This window comes from Vulpes vulpes, chromosome 2 (assembly GCF_048418805.1).
Source record: "Vulpes vulpes isolate BD-2025 chromosome 2, VulVul3, whole genome shotgun sequence".
Lineage (NCBI taxonomy): Eukaryota > Metazoa > Chordata > Mammalia > Carnivora > Canidae > Vulpes > Vulpes vulpes.
This window is the reverse complement of record NC_132781.1, coordinates 165,130,401-165,152,917: the sequence shown is the minus strand read 5'-3', so window position 1 is coordinate 165,152,917 and position 22,517 is coordinate 165,130,401. Positions and strand designations below refer to the sequence as shown.

Sequence of the window (22,517 nt, the reverse complement as noted above, 5' to 3'; positions counted from 1 at the left end):
CCACTTATAATTAAATGATCAAAAATACATGCACTTTTTAAAAGATTTTATTTATTTATTCATGATAGACATGGGGGGGGGCAGACACAGGCAGAGGGAGAAGCAGGCTTCATGTTGGGAGCCCGACGTGGGACTCGATCTCGGGACTCCAGGATCACGCCCTGGGCTAAAGGCAGGTGCTAAACCGCTGAGCCACCCAGGGATCCCCCACTTGTCTTCTTAACATAATTATAAACTGCCGGAGAAGCTAGATTTTTGGCAATAGTTCTTGGAAATATTGAGGAAAAGCCAGTATTTATGCATGAAGCAGTTGGTTCACTTCCTTGTGACTGCAAAGTGTGTTCTTTTATTTTTTATTATTATTTTTAAATATTTTACTTATTTATGAGAGACACATAGAGAGGCAGAGACACAGGCAGAGGGAGAAGCAGGCTCCCTGCAGGGAGAGCGACATGGACTTGATCCCAGGACACCGGGGTCACGCCCTGGGCTGAAGGCCGCGCTAAACAGCTGAACCACTCAGGCATCCCAAAGTGTGTTCTTTTAAAAAAGATTTTACAGGGGATCCCTGGGTGGCTCAGTGGTTTGGCGCCTGCCTCTCCCTCCGCCTGTGTCTCTGCCTCTCTCTCTCTGCCTCTATGAATAAATAAATCTTTAAAAAAAAAAACTTCAATACAAGACACAGCTGAGATAATTTAAGGCAAAACCCTACAAATAAAATAGAATGGAGAAAAACCCTGAAGGCAAAAAATAAAAAAATTTTGTGGATGACTAAGAAATAAAACAGCTAAACAATCAATCTGGTTAGTAAAGGCACATTAATCATTTTTGTAATTAATGCAGGTTTTCTTTTCCCAGACTATTATTTTATCCCTTCTCTCTGAAAAATGAAAACCCATTCGCTTTTTTTTTTTTTTGCTTTTGCTTTTCCCGAAATTAGAGGTTGGTAAGTGGTAATTAGCACAGCTCCTGTCAAAGCCAATTGCCTAATGGGGACCGACATTTGACTGGAGTCGGAGGAATGGAAGACGGCTAATGCGGAGCTCATTAGTCCCCGCCGGTTCCTTGGACGTTCTCCTCCCCTGAGAGAGAAGGGCAGGCTGCCCTGCTTGCTCTCCTATTTTTAGATATATTGCTGTGCTGCTACGTTTCTGTTCTAGAAGGCCTGGAGGCACGGGCACGGGGAAGGTAAACGGCACCAGGGGCAACATAATGCGTCCGCAGCTGTGCACGCTACGCACTTGGCTGGAGTTTGCAGACTAAGGTCTTCGCCTCATGGACCCAGACCGGAGCCTCCGCAGCTGTCTTGCTCCTGCTCCGCGCCGCCCCTGGGGAGCTGAGGGGACCTGCTCCGTGCCAGGTACCCGGCTCTTCCTTAGTTGCTTCGTTTAACCGTTTCAGCTGCGGGCTGGGCTCGCCGCTCTGCTCGGCGTCGCCCGAGCTGCCGACTGAAGCTCTGCGGTGGACCGGACAGACTAACCCCAGCCAGTATTTTTGATTCGTGGGGCAAAGATGGAGATGTTGAAAATCTGTTCCAAATCGGTGTACGAAACCCTAAGAACAAGTCTGTACAGGAACAGGATGTATATGGACCAGAAGCCTCTGCTCTGCACCCAGAGACACACACAGTCGTATCGCATGGAGATCAATTTAATGACCTTTCCTCCCAGCGGCCGATAAAACAGATTAGACAACTGGCAACAGACATAATCTCACAATTGGAAATGGCGAACCACACTCTCCCCGTGTCCCTAGGTCTGCAGACTTACTACGCGCCTTTACACAAACCGAGAAACCCCTGGAGAAACAAGTTGGCGGCTGTAAACCAACTCTGTTACGTCACCTTCTCCACCATGATTTGTGTCTGACATTCTGCAGCTCTGGCTTCAGAACAAGGACGGGGAGCCTGAAACACGACCCTTGCTGTCCACTGCGCCTACAGCTTCTGTCCAACGGAGGACGCGAGGTGCCCTGGGAAGGCGTGGGGCGCTGTTGCCGCAGCCGAGCATCCAGGGCAGGCGGAGGGCTCTCCGGGCGGCGGCGGCTGGCGTCTGGCCACTTGCAGGAGAGCGGGCGAGGCAGGGGTCGGGGTCGGGGTCGGGGTCGGGGTCGGGGTCGCGCCGTGACGCAGCAGCTCAGGAGATCCAGGCACGAGGGGTTTATGGAAAATAAAACAAGGTCACGGGCCTTCCAGCTGTGGCTACGTGGGCTCCCGCCTGGCTCGCTTGGGCTCCTGCGGTCGTGCGGGCCGCGGGCTCCTCGCCGACACGCTCCGCAGGGAGCGCAGGCTCTGCACCTGCTGGAGGCGCAGGCTGAGCTCCTGGCGACAGGCCTGCTGCACGGCCTCCGTCTTCCCGAGGCCCCAGCTCAGGGCAGCGGCCAGCGCCCGGGGGTCTTCCCTGGTGACCAGCTGCGGCGAGAGAGAACCAGTGAGAGCCGCGGCGGCCCCGCGCCCAGGGGCACAGCCCGCGCTGTCTGCGCGCTCCAATGCCGGCTTTGCCCAGTCGGCGGTCACGGCCTCGTCTTACCCTCTGACGCCAACAGGAGAGGGTCTCTGCAGGGAAGTTTCCCGGGAGCAACTGTAAAGTCCTCCACTTAGGGAAACGCGGCCACACGCCGGTCACAGGTGTCCCCCCTTCCAGCTACACTGGGGAGGCGCTCGCCGAGGAGGACGCGAGGGACCCCCCGGACGTGCCTTTCCCTCCGATGGTTTACGAGTACGGAGCCTCAGGTGCCGACAGAGCCAGAAGCCTGAGCCCTGCGTCCCCCCTGCCAGCTTGGCTCGTTCTGTAGCCCTGGGCCCAGAGCATGATGTCTGAGGAGCGGAGCGAGGGCCCCGTTTCGTTCAAGCCATTTTGACAGAGATTAAATGGGACGGCAGCTCCGAGTCAGCTGCGCTGAGCCGCACGCCCTCCCGCCCTCCCGCCCGGGGGTCTGCAGGGCTGCACTGGCGGGGGGGGGGGGGGGGGGGGGGGGGGCGCGGGGGGGGCTCAGGGCCCCCGGTTCTCGCCCACCTCCAAATCCTGACTGGACAGGCTCAGCTCCGGGGCCGGCTTCTCCTTCAGCGCTGCGAGGACCTGGCTCGCGAGTGCAATCTTGGAGGTGCTCTCGCCGTTACTGCCCGGGTCGCCCGCATCCACCTCGTCGCTGAGGTCGCCGCTGGATGCTGCAAAGCAGACGTGAGACAGGGATCGCAAGCAGCAATGAGCAAGACGGGAGCGCGCCACTTCAGGAGGCCAGCAGCTGTGGCTTCGCCCTTCCTGGAGCACATCAGGAACGCCGGCTCCCCCAGGAAAGGCTCTCCAGGCCCTCGGCCCTCAGGGTGACTCCCCTGGCCGCTGAGTCCTACCTTGCTGCTTTGACAGGATGCTGCCTTCCTTCTCCAAAGCCTGGAGGTAAAGCTCCAAGAGCTGCTTGGACTGACGGGCTTCCTCCCTCTGGTCAAGAACCTGCTGGAGGGTGTCCTGGAGCCCCTGCACTGTGACGCAACTTTGGCAAAGTTCCTGAGCCAGGTCTGAACACGGAACATCGATGAGCACCTAACAAGCAAACACAGACTTTAACCTAAAGATACTGTCAACACACGGCGGCCCCAACCTGTCCTCGGCAGGCTCCCTCCTTCCTTCAGCAATCCGTGTACTTGCCGCCTCTTGCGAACCTGCCAGGGTGTGGCAACCACGCTGCTGGGAATTTGTTTTATGGACAAGCATGTGTGTGAGATGACATTGGTCTAAGTTTTTTGCAGCATAACCCAAACGTCCAAGAGTGGGGGAGACCCCTTAAACAAGTCATGGTACACGTACAAAAGGGAATATTATGCAGTGGTGAAAAAAGGGGAACAAGTGTCTTTTACATACTGATCTAGAATACTCTTCAAACATTTTATCATTGTATTTATTTATTTGACAGAGAGAGAGAGAGCACAAGCAGGGGGAGCAGCAGGCAGAGGGAGGGAGATGCTTCACCAACTAAGCCACCCAGCAACCCTGGAATATTTTTTAAAGATTTATTTTATTTTATTTTATTTTTAATTTTTATTTATTTATGATAGTCACAGAGAGAGAGAGATGCAGAGACACAGGCAGAGGGAGAAGCAGGCTCCATGCACCGGGAGCCTGACATGGGATTCGATCCCGGGTCTCCAGGATCGCACCCTGGGCCAAAGGCAGGCGCCAAACCACTGCGCCACCCAGGGATCCCAAGATTTATTTTAGAGAGATGTGTGTGTGCACGTGGTGGTGGGGGGGAGGGAAAGGGAGAGGGAGTCTCAAGCAGACTCCCTGCTGAGCGTGGAGCCACGACCCCTGAAAGCATGACCTGATCCAAAATCAAGAATTGGAGGCTCAACCAACTGATCCACCCAGGTGCCGCTCTCCAAATATTTCTTTAAGAAAAAGTAGATATGCTTCCACTTGTGTAATAGAAGGGAGGAGAAAACATATTTGTCTGGTATATAAAATATCTCTAGAATGGGAAACTGAGATATTGCTTATCTCTGGGAAGGGAAACCCGGTGGCTAGAGGCAGGACTCAGATTTTTCGTGTATATCACCCACCCTCCAAAAAACAGCTTTATTGGTATAGAAGACACATGCCACACAATTCACCCCTGTAGAGCGTACACCTAAGTGGGTTAGAACATTCAGAGTTGTGCAGTCATCATCACGATCCAGTTTAGAATATTTTCACTACCCCGAAAAGAACTGTACTCCTTAGTATGTACTATTTCTCCTCAAAGCTCCCAACCCCAGGCCCTGGCAGCCCTAACCTATCTTCTACTTTGTATGGATTTGCATATTCTGGCCACTTCATAGAAATGTGACTATAAAATCTGTGGTCTTTTTTTTTTTTTAAAGATTTTATTTATTTATTCATGATAGACACAGACAGAGAGAGAAGCAGAGACACAGGCAAAGGGAGAAGCAGGATCCCGGTTGGGAGCCTGACACGGGACTCGATCCCAGGACTCCAGGATCATGCCCTGGACCAAAGGCAGGTGCCAAACCGCTGAGCCACCCAAGGATCCCCCATCTGTGGCCTTTCATGTCTGGCTTCTTTTGCTCAGCATATTTTGAAGGCTTATCCGTGTCACAGCAATGGGTTAATACTTCCTTCCTTTTAAGGGCTGCATAATATTCCACTGTGTGGACAGACCACATTTACTCACTCATTGGTGCATGAGCATTTGGGCTGGTTTCACTTTTTGGCTACCAGTATATTCTTCTGTACCTCTTGGATTTTGAGCCATGTGAATGTATTTTCATTATTTATTCAAAAATATGTAAGTTTGTAAGTTTAAAAAATTATTAAAAAGCCACCTCCTTGCAGGGGCCTCCCTGGAGCCCCCAATCTAGACTACTAGCCCCGCCGCCCTCCGCACACTGCCCCACCTACTCCTCCTCCAATATGCTTCCTGTTTTGTCTGCCTCCCTCCATCGGAATTCTCTGTCTGGCTTGTTCATCACTGTACCCCCAGACAGAACCATGCCAGGCATAGGGCAAGGGCTCAAGAAATATTTTTTGGAATTAACACATACTATTTTCATCCCAGTTTTACTGGACAGGAAACGCATGCAAAGAGGCTTACTGGCTCAGAGTCATAGTGATGGAGCTGGGATTTAATCTGGCTCCTCCTGACTCCACATTCTTTGGCACTACATCCTTAACTCCTTTGGTGAGCCAAACTAGGTCTATGTGGAGCCTGAGCATCTTTCTTTTTTTTCTAAGATTTTATTATTAATTATTATTTATAATATATTTTAAAGATTTTATTTATTTACTCATGAGAAACACAGAGAAGAGAGAGAGAAAGGCAGAGACATAGGCGGAGGGAGAAGCAGACTTCATGCAGGGAGCCTGACGTGGGACTCGATCCTGGGTCTCCAGGATCATGCCCTGGGCTGAAGGCAGCACTAAACCGCTGAGCCACCCGGGCTGCCCAAGATTTTATTATTTTTAGAGAGAGGGAGAGAGAGTATGAGCAAGGGGAGGAGCAGAGGGAAGGAGAATCTCAAGCAGACTCTGCACTGAGCATAGAGCCCAACGTGGAGCTCAATCTCACAACACCAAGATCACGACCTGAGCTGAAATCGAGAGGCGGGCCCTTAACCGACTGCACCCCGAGGTGCCCCCAGGCATCTGTATTTTCCACTGTAGGTGCGAGAATTAGAAAATGAAAAGTCTTGGTTGTCAACAAAATACTGTTTAAAAATTAAGAAATAATTGAATTATTATGGGAAGGCACATGGAAACTAAGGGGTTGGGGGCAGCGGAGGCCGGGTGACCGAGTGTGGCTGCAGGATGCAGAGGGGCCTCACCTGGAGGTCTTCCTCTGACAGGAGGATGATGCTGGATAGATCTTCCTTCAGCTGCCTGGCCACATTCTTCCACTTCAGCCCTGCCCCACTGTCTGTCTCATCCACATCAAAGGACTCTTGGGAAATCCAGGCTGTGCCTCCATCTGATGTAGGGGAGAAAAAGACCAGTCACAGTCAGAGTGACCTACAGTGCTGTTTTCACCTCCTCCTCCAACACACAGGCCTTGAGGATATCTGTACGTCCTTCCTACCGACCATTTAATTTCAGTGGTGAAGGAAGCGCCTTTTCTCAAGGATTCGTGGGAAGCACAATCCTCATCCAAGGCCTAGATTTTCCCTTCTCTTCTACCTTTTATTTATTTCCGTGGGAAGCTGCTCTGTATCTTCCTTACAGAAAGAAGCCACTTTAAACCGGATGCATTGTCATGCACACACAGGACCCTACCACATTTCCCTTTAGGTGAGTTTTTGTGTCTCTGGGGCTTGTTTTTGTATACAAAGACATTCATTGTCGCCAGCACTTCTGTGCTTGGGATTAGTCTTGTCCCTGACTGGAGGAACGGTAGACACAGTTCCTGGGGCTGAGTACAAAGGTGGCTGGTAGGGCCGCTGCTGAAGAGGGATTCCCTCAATTTAGTGGCATGGGGACCGTCTTCAACGGGGAACACTTTTTTAGCCTTCGATCCCATTCATCAATATTAGTCCCTTTGTATCTATAGTAATGGTGACGATGTAACATTTACCGAGTCCTTTCTGGGTATCAGGCAAGACCTAAATGCTTTTTATCAGTGGTTCTCAACTGGGAGTGATTTTGCCTCCCCAAAAAGACATCTGACAATGTCAGAAGGCATTTTTGGCTGTCAGGATTGGGGTAAGGGGACACTACTAGTATCTAGTGGGCAAAGTGCAGAGACGCTGCCAAACATCCTGCAACGGACAGGACAGATGCCACAACAAAGAATTCTCCAGCCCAAAATGTCAATAGCATTGTCAAGAAACCCTGGTTTGATATATATTATGTTCTATCATCCCTACAACACCCTAGGAGAGAGAGGTACTATAATCATTACCTCAGTAAGGTGCTAAGAAGTTAGGAAAAGTGCCCAAGGTCACACAGCTAGTAAATAACAATCTGGAGTGAAGCCTGGCAGCCTGACTCCACCTACAGCACTGATCTCCCATGGCCATGCTGCATTTTAGTTACTTTTGGTCTATGAGTTATTTGATAACTGAGCCCACATCTCATTCATCTTTCCCCCAAGACTCAGCACCATGCCTTGGCATGTAGAAGGCTCTCAGTAAACGTTAGCTGCATAAATGCCGAACCAGACAAGCGGCAACCAGGTGGCTGTGCACTAAACCGAATCAGGGCGGCTGTCGTGTTGCAGGTGATTTTGTATATGGCCAGAGTTTCTCTTTTTTTTTTTTTTTAATTTTTTATTTATTTATGATAGTCACAGAGAGAGAGAGAGAGGCAGAGACACAGGCGGAGGGAGAAGCAGGCTCCATGTACCAGGAGCCCGATGTGGGATTCGATCCCGGGTCTCCAGGATCGCGCCCTGGGCCAAAGGCAGGCGCCAAACCGCTGCACCACCCAAGGATCCCATGGCCAGAGTTTCTCACCTGAATTGTTGTATGTCCACTTCTCGTTACTGGCCAACGCTACAAACTTAGTATTGGAAGGCAGACACAGGAAGTAATCGTCATCATCCACGATGGTGCCATCCTCTGCCAGGACCAGGGTGACTGGTGCCAGGGACTTATCAATGGCCAGAATGTCACAGGCTGAGAGGAATAGAATATTTGGCAGTTGACAAGTATCCATAAGGAAACTACATCAGTCTCTGGACTCTCACTACACGTGTGTTCCCGGAGCACAGCAGAATTCTTGGTAGTTAACAGGAACTACAATAATAACTACAGTTACTAGCATTAATATACCACTTCCCACATGCCTGGTAATAAGTGCCTTTTGTATACAGTATTTAATCTCCTAAAAATCCTGTAAGGTAGGTACGATTGCTATTTCCATTTTACAGATGTCAAACTCAAGGCCCAGGGAGCTTAGGTAACTTGTCCAAAGTCCCACAGTAAGTGTCAGAGTTGAGATTTAAACCCACAACCTGACTCCTGAGACTTTCCTCCAGCTGCTCTATATCCACATTGGGAGGCACTCGCATCTTTACTTGGATGAAAAACAAAGTCTGATTCCTTGTGAACGAGTGGCCTTTCATTCATTTAAGTAGCGGTCACCTCAAATTCTGTCAAATGTCGAAAGAAAGAAATAGAAAAAAAGGAAACGGCTTTGTGTTCTTCGTGGCGTCATTCTCTGCAGCCTTTCTAACCCTACACGAAGGCCCAAGAAAAGCAAAAGTTTGTATTGATGGCTTCTCATCTTTATTGTCAAAGGGCAAGAGGCTTGTCCAGGGCAGGTCTGTGACCATCCCATTTAGCGATGGCAAAGTCTAAGATGTGAAAGGGAGGAGAGAGAACAGCAAAGTGGCCCCGAGACTACCGATCGGGCTGGGCGATGCTGTCGGGCACCCAAACAGAACAGCAAGCCTCCCGAGGCTGCTCCAGAGAACACAAGCTCCGATACCAGCTTCTGTGCCCCGTGCATCCGGACCACGCGCTCAGGGGAACTGAAACTTCAGCAACCCTAATGCCCCAGAAATATACGAGCACTGATGCAGCAAGAACCACGTCACTAAAGCCTTTATGATGCTTTGTCTGCTTCTGGATCTGTGGGATCTTGTGGGTCTCGGTGACTCTGAGAGGAAGCACCGCGCACCGACACCCACCCTGGATGCAGATTCCCCGGGAGGGCTCGGCTCTCACCTTTCACCTTTCAGAGCTTCCCTGAATAAACAATCTATTGCTACTGGCTCATAATATTTCATGTAAACCCATCATCGACTTTGAGAGTCGCAACAATCCTGTAAATAGGACTGGAAATCTCGTATTCTGCTCGTGAGGAAGCTGAAGGTGCAGCAGCTGGGGCGCGTGGGGCGGCTTATGGCATGTGCTCCTCACCCGAGCTGCAGGACCCTCCAGGGAGCCCGCCCAGGACCCTGCAGGGAGCCCGCTCAGGACCCTGCAGGAAGCCCCCCCGAGCCCGTCCAGGACCCTGCAGGGAGCCCCCCGGAGCCCGCCCCGGACCCTGCAGGGAGCCCCCCCGGAGCCCGCCCAGGACCCTGCAGAGAGCCCCCCCGGAGCCCGCCCAGGACCCTGCAGGGAGCCCCCCCCGGAGCCCGCCCAGGACCCTGCAGGAAGCCCCCCCGAGCCCGCCCAGGACCCTGCAGGGAGCCCCCCCGGAGCCCGCCCAGGACCCTGCAGGGAGCCCCCCGGAGCCCGCCCAGGACCCTGCAGGGAGCCCCCCGGAGCCCGCCCAGGACCCTGCAGGGAGCCCCCCGGAGCCCGCCCCGGAGCCCGCCCAGGACCCTGCAGGAAGCCCCCCCGAGCCCGCCCAGGACCCTGCAGGGAGCCCCCCGGAGCCCGCCCCGGAGCCCGCCCAGGACCCTGCAGGAAGCCCCCCCGAGCCCGCCCAGGACCCTGCAGGGAGCCCCCCGGAGCCCGCCCCGGACCCTGCAGGGAGCCCCCCCGGAGCCCGCCCAGGATCCCGCACGGAGCCCGCCCGGACCCCGCCGCCCCGCGGACACCCTCGCCAGGCCGGCTCGGCAGCGCCCGCGCCCTCAGCCCCGCCCGCGGCCCGCGCCCACCCTTGCGCCTCAGCTCCTCGAGGCTCGAGGCCGCCACGCCGTGCTGCTCGCGGCTGTGGTTGCGGCGCAGCACACACGGCTTCAGAGTCCGGGTCTCGGCCTCGGCGGCCCCGACCAGCGCCATCCTCCGCAGAGCGGGCCCGGCCGACCCCGGGGAAGCAGGCGAGGCCCTGTGCGACGCCGTCCCGCCCCTCCCTAGCCCGGGGCGTGCCGGGAGATGTAGTTCTCGCTGCGGCACGTCACGCGTGGGACCGAGGCACGCCGGGAGCTGTAGTTCCAGTTGCCGCTAATCACGTCTGGCTCCGGGGGCATGCCGGGAGATGTAGTCTCTGCACTCAGAGCCTACTTCGTTATGTTGCTGGATTTGGCAGAGAAGTGTTTTTTCTACTTTATATTTAGTCTCAAAAGCGGGATCAAAATGGGGTCAATAGGGATTTATTTTGCATTATGAAAGACACATATATACTCCCTTGGGTTTTTAGCGCACTCTTATTTACATACATAGATGCATGATATTAATACTTAAACAGTCTATCATTGTGCCGTATTAATTTGTTTTCCCTCTTCATGCTTAAAGGATCTGCGAGAGGTCTCAAACCTCAGGATAATCTGAAGGAAGTCAATTTTTTTTTCAAGATTTTATTCATTTGACAGACAGAGAGCACAAGCAGGGGGAATGATAAGTAGAGGGAGAGGGAGAAGCAGGCTCCTCAGAGAGCAGGGAGCCCAACGTGGGACTGGATCCAAGGACCCAGGGATCATGACCTGAGCTAAAGGCAGATGCTCAACCGACTGAGCCACCCAGGCGCCCCTGAAGGAATTTTAAAAATTGATGACTGTAGTTTTCAGTCCTGTTGAAAATTTAACAGAGAAGCGTAAGATACGTTTCCACCAGTTGGATCCCCAGCTTTATCTGTGCAAATTGGGTTGGGATCCTGGAGCGAAACACTTACATAACCAGATTAAACATTCAGGTCTCAAAGAAATCAGAGAGGAAAGGGAAAGATTCGAACGACATCACTGTTTGACGTTGTCCAGCTGCTGCTTGGCAATAAATTCCTCTTTATTTTTTAAATTTTTATTTATTTATCCATGAGAGACACAGAGACAGAGACGCAGGCAGAGGGAGAAGCAGGCTCCCTGCAGGGAGCTTGACGCAGGACTCGATCCCAGGTCTCCAGGGTCACGCCCTGGGCCGAATGTTGGCACTAAACCGCTGAGCCACCCGGGCTGCCCATATTCCTTTCTTCTAATACTAGTACTTACCCCCTCTGAAAAACGTTTAATATTAAAATAATAGTAAAAAATTTTAAAAAGTTCGTCGCTTAAAAGGGGAGGCCTATTGTGTAAATGAGAAATAGGCCATATTCATTCAGTCTTTTCCATACTTTGTTTATAAGAAAATAAGGTATTATCTCATAAGATAAGGGCAAGCATTTAAAACAGTGTTGGGGGCACCTGGGGGGCTCGGTGGTTGGGCGTGCCTTTGACTCAGGTCATGACCCCTGGGTCCTGGGATTCAGCCTTACCTTGGCCTCCCCGCGTGGAGCCTGCTTCTCCCTCTGCCTGTGTCTCTGCCTCTCTGTCTCTCATGAATGAATAAATAAAATCTTAAAAACAAAAACACACCAAGAAACACAAAACAACAGTCTTTGTAGGGAGAACTATTCTTTGAGGCAGCCCTTTTGAATACTCCAGAATCCATCAAAACACCGCAATACGGACTGACCCACTGTGTAACACGTGCCATCTTTATGTGCGACCCCACACTCGGCCTAAACCCTAACAACTCGATGACTCTAGAGGACGAGAAGGGTCTCCTCCGCGGAAAGCCCCGTTCAGCGTCCCCCGGAGGCGTGCAAGCCGCGGGCGGGCTCCTCAGACGCTGCGGTTGGCTGAGCATCCGCCTAGGCTCTCCGCAAACCATACCGAGCCGGCCCATTTCTTGACTAATTTCCACGTTCCTTCCCATTCGTTCATTCGTGCGAGGCCTAGCGAGTCCATGCCTGTGCCCGAGGCACCGTGGGGCTGGACCGCGACGTAATGCAGAGAGAATGAAGCAGCGAGGACGGGCTCAGGATGCTGCCGGCAGCGGGGCCCGAGGGCACACGCGGGGTGACCCGGCCGTGCGAGCGCGCCCTGCTCGCGGGCGAGGCTCCCGCTGGCGCCCTCATCGACTGCTCGGTGCCGGCTGCTCTGGTCTGGGCGGGCGAGCGCGTGGGGGCTCCTGGGAGGCGCTCGCCCAGCGGCGATGGATTAGCCAGGCCTCAGGAAGATGGCGTCCTCGGAGCAGGCAGAGCCGCCGAGCCAGGTGAGGGGAGAGGGCTGCCCCGCCGCGGCTGCCGCGGCGCCCCGAGCCTCCCCGCCCCGCGGCCGCGACCTCAGGCCCCCGGCCCCGCCCCCGGCGGCCCCGCGCGGGTCGGTGCCGCCTGCGCTCGGCCGGGAGGCGGCGGGACCCTCGGGGCGCAGGCGGCCGCGGCGGCGGGGCTCTGCCCGGGGGCGGCCGCGAGGGGCCGTGGGCCTCGGGGCGCGGGGGGGCGCGGGGGGGGCCGCCGCCTGCAGAGCCGCCCGCTCCCGCCCGTCAGCCGCGGGGTCGGCCCCACGCTTCGCGGGCCCGGGGTTCCTGCCGCAGCCGGGCCCCAGCAGGTCGCGGTGCGGGGCCTCCGGGACGGGATCCGCGGGCGGGGCGGCGCGGGCGGGGGAGCCGGAGGCCGGACCGCGACCCCGACCCCGACCCGACCCCGACGCCGACCCCGCCCCTGACGCCGACCCGACCCCACCCCGATCGCGACCCCGACGCCGACCCCGACTCGACCCCGACTCGACCCCGACCCGACCCCGACCCCGACTCCGACTCGACCCTGACCCGACCCCGACGCCGGACCCCGACCCGACCCGCCCCCGCCCCGACCCCGACGCGACCCCGCCCCTGCCCCCGCCCCGACCCCGGACCCCGGTCCGACCCCGACGCGGACCCGACCCTGACCCCAACCCGAACCCGCCCCCGCCCCTCCCGCTCCAGCTCCCTCCTTCGTCTCCGGGGGGCGCCGCCTGAAGCCGCTCCCTCCGCGTCCCCGGCGGTGGGGCTGCCTCAGGCCCGGCGCGGACAGCACCTGCCCCCAGACCAGCTTCTGCTACGGCGAGCGACTCGGAGACGACGTGTGGGTCGGAGCGGCGGGAGCCCCGGGCGGTCTGGGATCCTGGGGCGGCCGGGCCCCCTCCCGCCTCGCGCCGCGGGGCCCCTGGAACCCCGGCTCTGCCGACCGCCGCGTGCTAGGATCGCCCACCGCTCGGACCGCGGCCGTCAGCCCCGACTGCTCCAGGGCCTTAGGTCGCCAGCGCGGGGAAGGCCCCCAACAGCCCGCCACCTGCAGCCGTCCTAGTGCCCGAGGGCCCCTTGGTTCAGGAGATTGTGCCCCCGGTAGGTGTGCAGCGGCTCCCAGGCCCTTTGCGGGGCTTTGGCCCGCACCTGTTTGCGTGTCGGCTCTGCCTGTCCTTCGCCCTCCTGTCCAGAGCTGCTGGAACTGGGGTTGCCCCAGGACGCTGGCCGGGTGCGGGCCATTAGATCCCTCCATGCCGGATCCTGTCCGTGTCTAGCACTAAGCCGCAGGTGCACATTGACCAGGAACCAGCTCCCGCAGGACTCGCTTGCCGTTTCACTGTCAGATCCTGATCCACTCGGCTTCCCTGGTTCTGCAGTCAAAGCAGAGTGGAATGGAAAGGATTACTTGCAAATTCCCGTAAACCTGGTTTGCAAGAAATAACACATTTTACCTTCGGGACCGAGTCAGTGTTTATTTCACAGAAGGCCTCCGTCGGTCGGCCTTGTGGCCTCGGTCTCTCGTTCTGAAAGACACAGGGTGACGGTCAACCCTTTCTTCCTTTGAGAGGCCGCGGAGAACAGCGGCATGGGCCCGGGGGCCGTCCTGCCGGCTTAGGATCCTAGCCTCGCTGCTTACAGCTTTCTTTGGCTTTAGTTTCTCCATCTGCACCACTAGGAATAATTCTGGTGCCTGTCTTAGAGGGTTTCTCTGAGGAGTAAATAAATTAACTTATTTAAACCTTTTAAAGATTTATTTGAGAGAGAGAATGTGTGCACCCGTGTGTGCAAGCAGGGCAGGAGCAGAGGGAAGAGGAGAGAGAGAGAGAGAGGGTCTCAAGCCGACTTCTCTGCTGAGTGTGGAGCCAGCCGGGGGCTTCATCCCCAGACCAGAGATCATGACTTGAGCCAAAACCAAGAGTCAGACACTTAAGCAACTGAGCCACCCAGGTGTCCCCAAATTAACTTATTTTGGAATAGTGCTTGTCATGCTGTGATGTTATTATTGCATTCATTAAACTCTGGATTTTCACTCGCCAATGAGAGAAATCTTTCTCAAGCCTTATTATAATGTTTTAGGATATCATTTTTCACATGTTGACTACCAGCCCACTAAAGCTGTTCTTTTCTTTGTTCTGGAACAATTTCTTTCCAATTTAAAGGAATACCCCAAATGCTGGTGTTTATCCTAGCTGTCCTTTGTGACTCTCAGATGGTGACACACTTGCTTTTTTCATAATGCTGATCTTTTTGGTCTTTTTTCAAGACATTCTCTTGGACTTAGAAATCATATTTATTGCTTCTCATCCTTGTTCTGTTTCCCCCATGTTACTCTAGTTTGCATGGTTGATCTCTTAGGAGAGGCCCTTCTAGTCTGTTCGTGGTATGGCCCATAGGAGTGGGAGCTGTTATCCTGTTTCTTTTTTTTTTTTTTTTTTTAATTTATTTATTTATTTATTATAGTCACAGAGAGAGAGAGAGAGAGAGAGAGGCAGAGACACAGGCAGAGGGAGAAGCAGGCTCCATGCACCGGGAGCCCGATGTGGGATTCGATCCCGGGTCTCCAAGATCGCGCCCTGGGCCAAAGGCAGGCGCCAAACCGCTGCGCCACCCAGGGATCCCTGTTATCCTGTTTCTGCACTTCTCCACCAGAAGAGCAGAAGCATGATTCAGTCTGATTGTTTAGTGGTTATTGAATATGGAACGTATTACAGAATATAGATTTCAGGTCCGTTGAGATTCCCTGGATAGACTACATTTGGGATTGAGAAAACACAGAAGCAGGGAATGGAGAAGAACCCAGTGGAGACAGTAAGGAGTAGAAGAGCATGGCCTTGTGTTTCGACAGACTTTGAACTCCAGCACTCACTTGCCACTCCACCTCTCTGACCTATTTTTCCCTTTGTAAAATAAATGATTACCCTGAAGCATTGTTCTGAGGGTTGACTGAAATCATGAATGTAAAGAACACCTGCTGCACACTAAGTGCTCAGTGAGTGTTAGTTTCCTTCTTGAAGAATCTATGCACAGGTTTGGAAGTCTGCCGAACTCTTGAGTAATAGTAGTTCAAATGAGGTATTTTCCCCCTCAACTTTTTTTTTATTTTGAAAAATTTCCAACCTGTAGAAATGTTGAAGGAGTAACAGAGGGAACTCTTGTAAAACTCCCATAAGAACTTTGAGATACAGTGTTTACATTTTGCTGAGTTTGCTTTATTTCTGTCTCTTTACATGTATTTTTTTTTAAGGATTTGAGAGTGAGTTACAGACATCATGGTATTCCATCCTAGAATACTTCACCTTGTCATAAGAGTGAGATTATTGTCTAATGTAACCATAATACTATTATCACACAAGAAATTTAATATCGATAAAATGTTTAATAATACAGTCCACATTCAGATTCTCCCTATTAAGAAAACTCCAAATCCAATCAAGAAATAGGGATTGCATTGATTTTTCTCTTAGTACGCTTTAATCTAGAATGATCCCCTAGTCTTTAAATTTCTATTTCTTTTCTTTTTTTTTTTTTTTTTTTTTTACTGAAGTTTAACATATACATAGAAAGCACATAAGCCCTGTATCTAGCTTGGTGAATTTTCAGTGTGAACATACATATGTAACCAGTACTTACATTATGAAATCAAACATTACAAGGACCTCAGAAGCCTCCCTGGTGTCCTTCCTGTCACTGTCCAAACCCCTTAAAGTTTGCCCCTAGTCTGACTATATCCATTATTCATAATCCATAGATTAATTTAATAGCTTATTGAGTGACAGAATCCTTATGGCCAAAACTTTTACTGTGGAATTCTAGTAGGTGTGTTGTGGTCAATTTAATGAGTTTTGACAAATGTATATACCTGTGTAGCCACTACCACAATCAAGATCAAAACAATTCTGGTATTCCTACATGTTCCCTTATGCTGTGTCCCAGTAAGTACTGGCCTTTGGCCTCAGGAAATCTGAAGTGCTATCACTATTGATTACGTTCGGCAGTGATTTTAGTCTTTTTGAATGAATTCATAATGTATGCATTCTTTTGTGTCTCTCTTTTTTTTTTTTTTTAAGATTTTATTTATTATTCATGAGAGACAAACAGAAAGAGGCAGACACACAGGCAGAGGGAGAAGCAGGCTCCCTGCGGGGAGCCCGATGCGAGACTCGAGCCCACGATCCTGAGATCAGGACCTGAGCAGAAGGCAGATGCTCAACCCTTGAGCCCCCCAGGTGCCCCTTGTGTCTCAGTTCTTTTGCTCAGAGTAACATTTGAGGAACTTACATTAACTTACATTGTTGTGTCAGTAATTCATTACTTTTTATTCGTGTGTAATATTCTCTTGTATAGGTATGTCACAATTTGTTCATCTGTTCACCAGTTTATAGACATTTGGATTCTGTTAATCATCTCTTACTGCATAACAGTATTACAATAGATTTATATAGATTACCAAAAACACACATTCTTTGTTTCAGTTTTCATGAGTCAGAACACAGTTTAGCAGAGCCTCACAAGGCAAGACATCAAGGTGTTTGCTGGGGCTGTGATCTCATGTGGATCTTGACTGGGGAAGGATCTGCTTCTTAGCACATATGGCTGTTGGCAGCATTTAGTTCCTTATGGCCTGCAGATTGAGTACCTCACTTTGTTACTGGCAGTCAGCCAGGGGCCACCCTCAGTTTTTTGGCACAGGGGTCTTCCTGACATGGTCACTTGGCTTCCTCAAAGCCAGTAGGGGAGTCTTACTAGTGTAACCAAACACATGTTAATTACATGCTTCCTGCCACCTTTGCCATCCATGCCCTGTTGGCTAGAAGCGAGTCACAGGGGCCATTCATGCCAATGGGACCACTCAGGGCATGGATACTAGGAGCTGGGGATCCTGAAAGTCACCTTCGAGTCTGTTCCCCCACGTGATTGGTTCTAGTTTGGGATTACTATAAATACGTGTATTGTGAAGAGAGAGGTTTTCTTTCTCTTTTTTCTTTTCTTTTCTTTTTTTTTTTTTGTAAATACTTATGAGTGGAATTGTTGGGTCACATGATAAGTATATGTTTAGTCTTATAATAAACTACCTAAATGTTTTTGCAAAGTTGTACTAGTTTTTATTCTCACCAGCAATATATGAGCATTCCATTTGTCCTACATCCACACCCACACTTGGTATTGTGTCTTTTTTAATTTTAGCCATTCTAGTGAGTATGTAGTGGTATTTCCTTGTGGCTTTGATTTGGATTTTTGTGATGACTGTTAACATTAGGATCTTTTCATATGCTTACTGGTAGAGGCCGGGGTTCATTTTATTCCCCCTTATGGATATGACTTATTTCAGTATCATCTGTTGAACAGATTACACTTTCTCCATTGAATTGTCTTGCCACTTTTGTCAAAAATTGAAAAATTGGGAGTGCCTGGGTAGCTCAGTTGGTTAGACATCTGCCTTTGGCTCAGGCTGTGATCCTGGAGGCCCACATTGGGCTCCCTGCTCAGCAAGGAGTCTGCTTCTCTCTCTGCCCCTCACCCTGCCTGTGCTTGCGCGCGCTTGCGCGCGCGCTCTCTCTCTCTCTCTCTCATTCTTTCTCTCTAAATAAACAAAATATTTTTAAAAAATTAAAAAATTAGGGATCCCTGGGTGGCGCAGCGGTTTGGCGCCTGCCTTTGGCCCAGGGCGCGATCCTGGAGACCCGGGATCGAATCCCACGTCGGGCTCCCGGTGCATGGAGCCTGCTTCTCCCTCTGCCTGTGTCTCTGGCTCTGTCTCTCCTTCTATCTCTCAAGAATAAATAAATAAAATCTTTAAAAAAAAAAAATTAAAAAATTATATATACATAGGTTAGTTTCTGAGCTCTATTTTGTTTCATTTATCTCTATGTCTATCCTATTGCACATGAAATACTGTCTTTATTGCTGTAGCTTTATAGTAAATCTTAAAATCTTAAAATCAGGTAGTGTAATATATTTTGATTTTATTGTTTTCCAAAATTGTTTTAGCTTTGGTCTATTTCATTTCCTTACAAATTTTAGAATCAATTCTTTAAGAAAGCTTGTTGGGATTTTTATTGTGATTGTGTGGAATCTATAGATCAATTTGGGGGAGAATTGACACTTTGTCAATATTGATTTTCTAATTCATTAACATGGCATGTGTTTCATTTAGTTGTCTTTGATTTTTCTCAGTAGTGTTTTGTAGTTTTAAGTCTATAGGTCATGTACACATATTGCTAAATTTTACTCTAAATATTTCATAATTTGGTACACTGATTATGGAAGTCATGCAAATTTTCGTTTTTAATTGTTGAATGCTAGTATATAGAAATAAAATTGTATCATTGTTTACAGTAGTCATACTATGGAAATAGCCGAAATGTCCATTGATAGATGTAAGATACATACACATACATATATAAATGAATATATAATGGAATATTATTCAGCCATAAAAAGAATGGAATCTTGCCATTTGCAAAAACATAGGTAGAGCTAGAGAGTATAATGCTAACTGAAATCAGAGGAAGACAAATACCATATGATTTCACTCATGTGGAATTTAAGACACAGATGAGCAAAGGAAAAAAAAATGAGAGAGACAAACCAAGAAACAGACTCTTAACTGTAGAGAACAAACTGATGGTTGCCAGAGGGGAGGTTGGTGGGGGGGAAGAGTGAAGCAGGTGATGGGGATTAAAGAGTGCACTTACCATGATAAGAAAATAAATAAAATTGAGTTTGTATGTTGGCCTTGTATTTGTAATCTTACTACACTCCCTTATAATTTGAATAGCTTTTTTGTAGATTGTGTGATTTCTCTGTACATAATCGTGTCATCTGCAAATGAAGACAGCTTTACATATTTCTTTCCAATTTGTATGCTAGGACTTCTCATACAGTGTTAATAGGAATATTGAGAATAGATATATATATTTTAAAGATTTTATTTATTTATTCATAAGAGACACAGAGAGAGAGAGAGAAAGAGGCAGAGACATAGGCAGAGGGAGAAGCCTGCCCCATGCAGGCAGCCTGACATGGGACTCGATCCCGGGACCCAGGATCAGGCCCTGGGCCAAAGGCAGCGCTAAACCGCTGAGCCACCGGGGCTGCTCGAGAACAGATAGTCTTCAATTCTTGATCTTAGGAGAAAATTCATTCAGTCTTCACATTTAAATATGATATTAGCTGTAAGTTTTTTTGAAGGTGCACTTTATCAAGTGGAGGAGATTCAATTTTTTTCAACTTTTATTTTTAATTTGTTGAGTGTTTTTGAAAAAAAAATTGTTTTGACTGTTGTCAAGTGCTCTTTTTGCTATCTGTTGATCCTGTTGTTTTCTTTATTAATATGATGATTCACGTTGATTGATTTTTCAAATATTAAATCAATTTTCTATTTGTTAGGTAAATTCTACTTGGTTATGATGTATTATCCACATATTTTGCTGGATTTGGTTAGTATTCTGTTAAGGCTTTCTTCATTTATGCTTAAGAAAGATATTGAGTTGTAATTTTCTTGTGTGTGTTTCTGTGACATTTTTGTATAGTTTTGGTATCAAGGTAACAGCCTCATAGAATGAGTTGGGAAATTTTACCATTTTTTCTATTTTTTGAAATAGTTTGTATAAGATTGGCATTACTTTTTCCTTAAATGTTTATTAGAATTCACCAATGGGGGGGGGGGGGAAGAATTCACCAATGAAGCCACCTGGGTTTAGAATTTTCTTTTTAAATTTTCGTTACATACTTAATTTCTTTTTTATTTTTATATTATATATTTATTTTTGAAGACTTGATATTTTTTATTTTATTTTTTTTAAGATTTTTTATTTATTAGAGACAGAGAGAGAGAGAGAGAGAGGCAGAGAGGCAGAGACACAGGCAGAGGGAGAAGCAGGCTCCTTGCAGGGAGCTCGACGAGGGGACACTATCCCAGGATCACGCCCTGAGCTGAAGGCAGACGCTCAACCACTGAGCCACCCAGGTGCCCCTGTGTCAGGGAATTTGTCATCATTTCAGTTGTCAAATTTGTTGCTTTAAGGTTTTTTATAATATTACCTTTTAAGTATCTATAGATATGCAGTGATTTTCCCTTTTTCATTCCAAATACTGCCAGTTAGTGTCTCCTCTTTTTTATTACTAATTGGTTTAGCTGGGGGCTACCAATTTTAATACTCCTCAAAAAACTAGCTTTGGGTTGCCTGGGTGGCTCAGGGGTTTGCCTTCAGCCCAGGGCATGATCCTGGAGTCCTGGGATCGGGTCCCCGCATTGGGCTCCCTGTGTGGAGCCTGCTTCTCCCTCTGCCTGTGTCTCTGCCTCTCTCTCTGTGTCTCTCATGAATAAATAAGAATAAAATCTTTAAAAAAAGAAAAACTAGCTTTTATTTCATTGATTGTAGTTTTTTCATGTATTTCTTTCCTTCTATTTTGAGTTTCATTTGCTCTTATTTTTCTAGCATATTTTCTAAAGTTAGTATGGTACTTAAAATGTTATTTCCTTTCCAGCACGGCATTAGTTGCATTCCACAAACTTAAATTATGTTGTTTTCATTTTTGTTCAGTTCAGAATGTTTTATTTCTCTGTGATTTCTTCTTTCACCCATAATTTAGAAATCTAATTTCCAAACATTTGAGATTTTTCCACTTTTTTTTTTTTTAAAGATTTTATTTATTTACTCATGAGAGACACAGAGAGAGGGGCAGAGACACAGGCAGAGGGAGAAGAGGGAGAAGCAGGCTCCATGCAGGGAGCCTGACGTGGGACTTGATCCCTGGTCCGCAGGATCACCCCCCCCCACCCCCCCCCACCCCCCCCCCCCCCCCCGCCCCCAGCTGAAGGTGGCGCTAAACTGCTAAGCCACTGGGGCTGCCCTCCACTTTTTTTTCTATTATCGATTTCTAGTTTACTTATTTTTATTTTTCTAAATATCTTATTTATTTGAGAGAGAGAGAGAGAAAGCACATGCAGTGGGAGGGGTGGAGGGGGAGGGGGAAGCAGACTTCCCACTGAGCAGGCCTGATATGGAGCTTGATCCTAGGATCCTGGAATCATGACCTGAGCTAAAGGCAGCCACTTAACCACCAGGCGACCCTATTTATTTTTATTTTTATTGATCTTAATATTTTATTTATTTATTCATGAGAGACAGAGAGAGGCAGAGACATAGGCAGAAGAAGAAGCAGGCTCCCTGTAGGCAGCCCGGTGTGGGACTAGATCCCAGGACCCAGGGATCATGACCTGAGCCAAAGGCAGAAGCTCAACCACTGAGCCACTGAGGTGCCCCTGGATTTCTAGTTTAATCTTGTGGTCAGAGAACATCCTGTATGTGGCTTCAAATCCTTTAAATTTGAGATTTGTTTTATGGTCTGTCTTGGTGAATTTTCCTTGTGAACTTGAAAATAATGAATATTCTGTGGTTGTTGGTGGAGTGTTCTATTAATGTCAATTAGGCTGAGTTAGTTGATAGTTAAGTTTTTTGTATCCTTACTGACTTTTTTGATTAAGGAAAGATTATTAAAGTCTCCCAACTGTAATTGTGGATTTGTTTATAGCTTTTTAATTCTGATTTACTTTATGTATTTTGAAAATCCGTTATTGTGTGCATACTTATTCAGGATTATTAGGTCTTCTTGATTGATTCCTTCATTTTTGAAATGTCCCTGTTTATATTTGGTAGTATCTGCTATTTTGAGTTGTCAGAGATTAATATATGTATTGCACCTTCCTTATGACTATTGTTTGCATGGGGTGTCATCTTCCATCCTTTGGCCTTTTACCTATGTTTATTTTTGTTAAACATGGTTTTCTTCTAGACAGCATGCAGCTAGATCTTAGCTCCCACCACCCCTTGCCCGCCCCCCCAACATAGTTTGACAATCTCTGCCTTCTAGTTGGAGTGTTTCATTTACACTGAAGTAAACATAAATATGGTTGGGTTTAAGCCTACCATCTTGAAATTCTTTTCATCTGTTCTTTGATTCCTACTATCTTGTCTTCTCTTGGGTTGAATTGTTTTTTAAGTGTTTCATTTGATCTCTACTATTGGTTTAGCTTCTGTTTTTGTTTGTCAGTAATTGCTGTGAGTTTTTATGATATGTTAATGTTGCCAGAGCCTGCTTTCAAATGATATACCAAGTCACATGGAGTGTAAGAACCTTAGAACAGTATACTTCT

The 22,517-nt window shown here is 49.0% G+C and overlaps 2 protein-coding genes across 3 annotated transcripts in view; one reads left to right on the top strand and one right to left on the bottom strand.

Moving 5' to 3' along the window:
• Nucleotides 1-1,634: 1,634 nt before the first annotated feature.
• On the bottom strand, nucleotides 1,635-10,282 carry DFFA (DNA fragmentation factor subunit alpha). Of its 2 annotated transcripts, none has more exons than XM_072751226.1 (6): nucleotides 10,036-10,282; nucleotides 7,940-8,101; nucleotides 6,317-6,459; nucleotides 3,350-3,539; nucleotides 3,015-3,166; nucleotides 1,635-2,410 (listed from the first exon to the last, which is right to left on the bottom strand). In XM_072751226.1, the coding sequence occupies exons 1-6, from the start codon at nucleotides 10,157-10,159 to the stop codon at nucleotides 2,201-2,203; spliced, it is 981 nt and encodes a 326-aa protein (XP_072607327.1). In that variant the 5' UTR covers nucleotides 10,160-10,282; the 3' UTR covers nucleotides 1,635-2,200. The 2 variants fall into 2 exon arrangements, with proteins under 2 accessions (XP_072607327.1, XP_072607326.1); XM_072751225.1 differs by having other exon boundaries at nucleotides 1,635-2,579; nucleotides 10,036-10,242.
• A 1,712-nt stretch (nucleotides 10,283-11,994) lies between these two features.
• Nucleotides 11,995-22,517, top strand: part of PEX14 (peroxisomal biogenesis factor 14) — a 140,733-nt gene continuing 130,210 nt past the window's right edge. Inside the window, exon 1 of the mRNA XM_026011907.2 lies at nucleotides 11,995-12,346. Coding sequence (XP_025867692.1) covers nucleotides 12,311-12,346 — 36 coding nt within the window. The 5' untranslated portion in view covers nucleotides 11,995-12,310. The remainder of the gene's footprint in view (nucleotides 12,347-22,517) is intronic.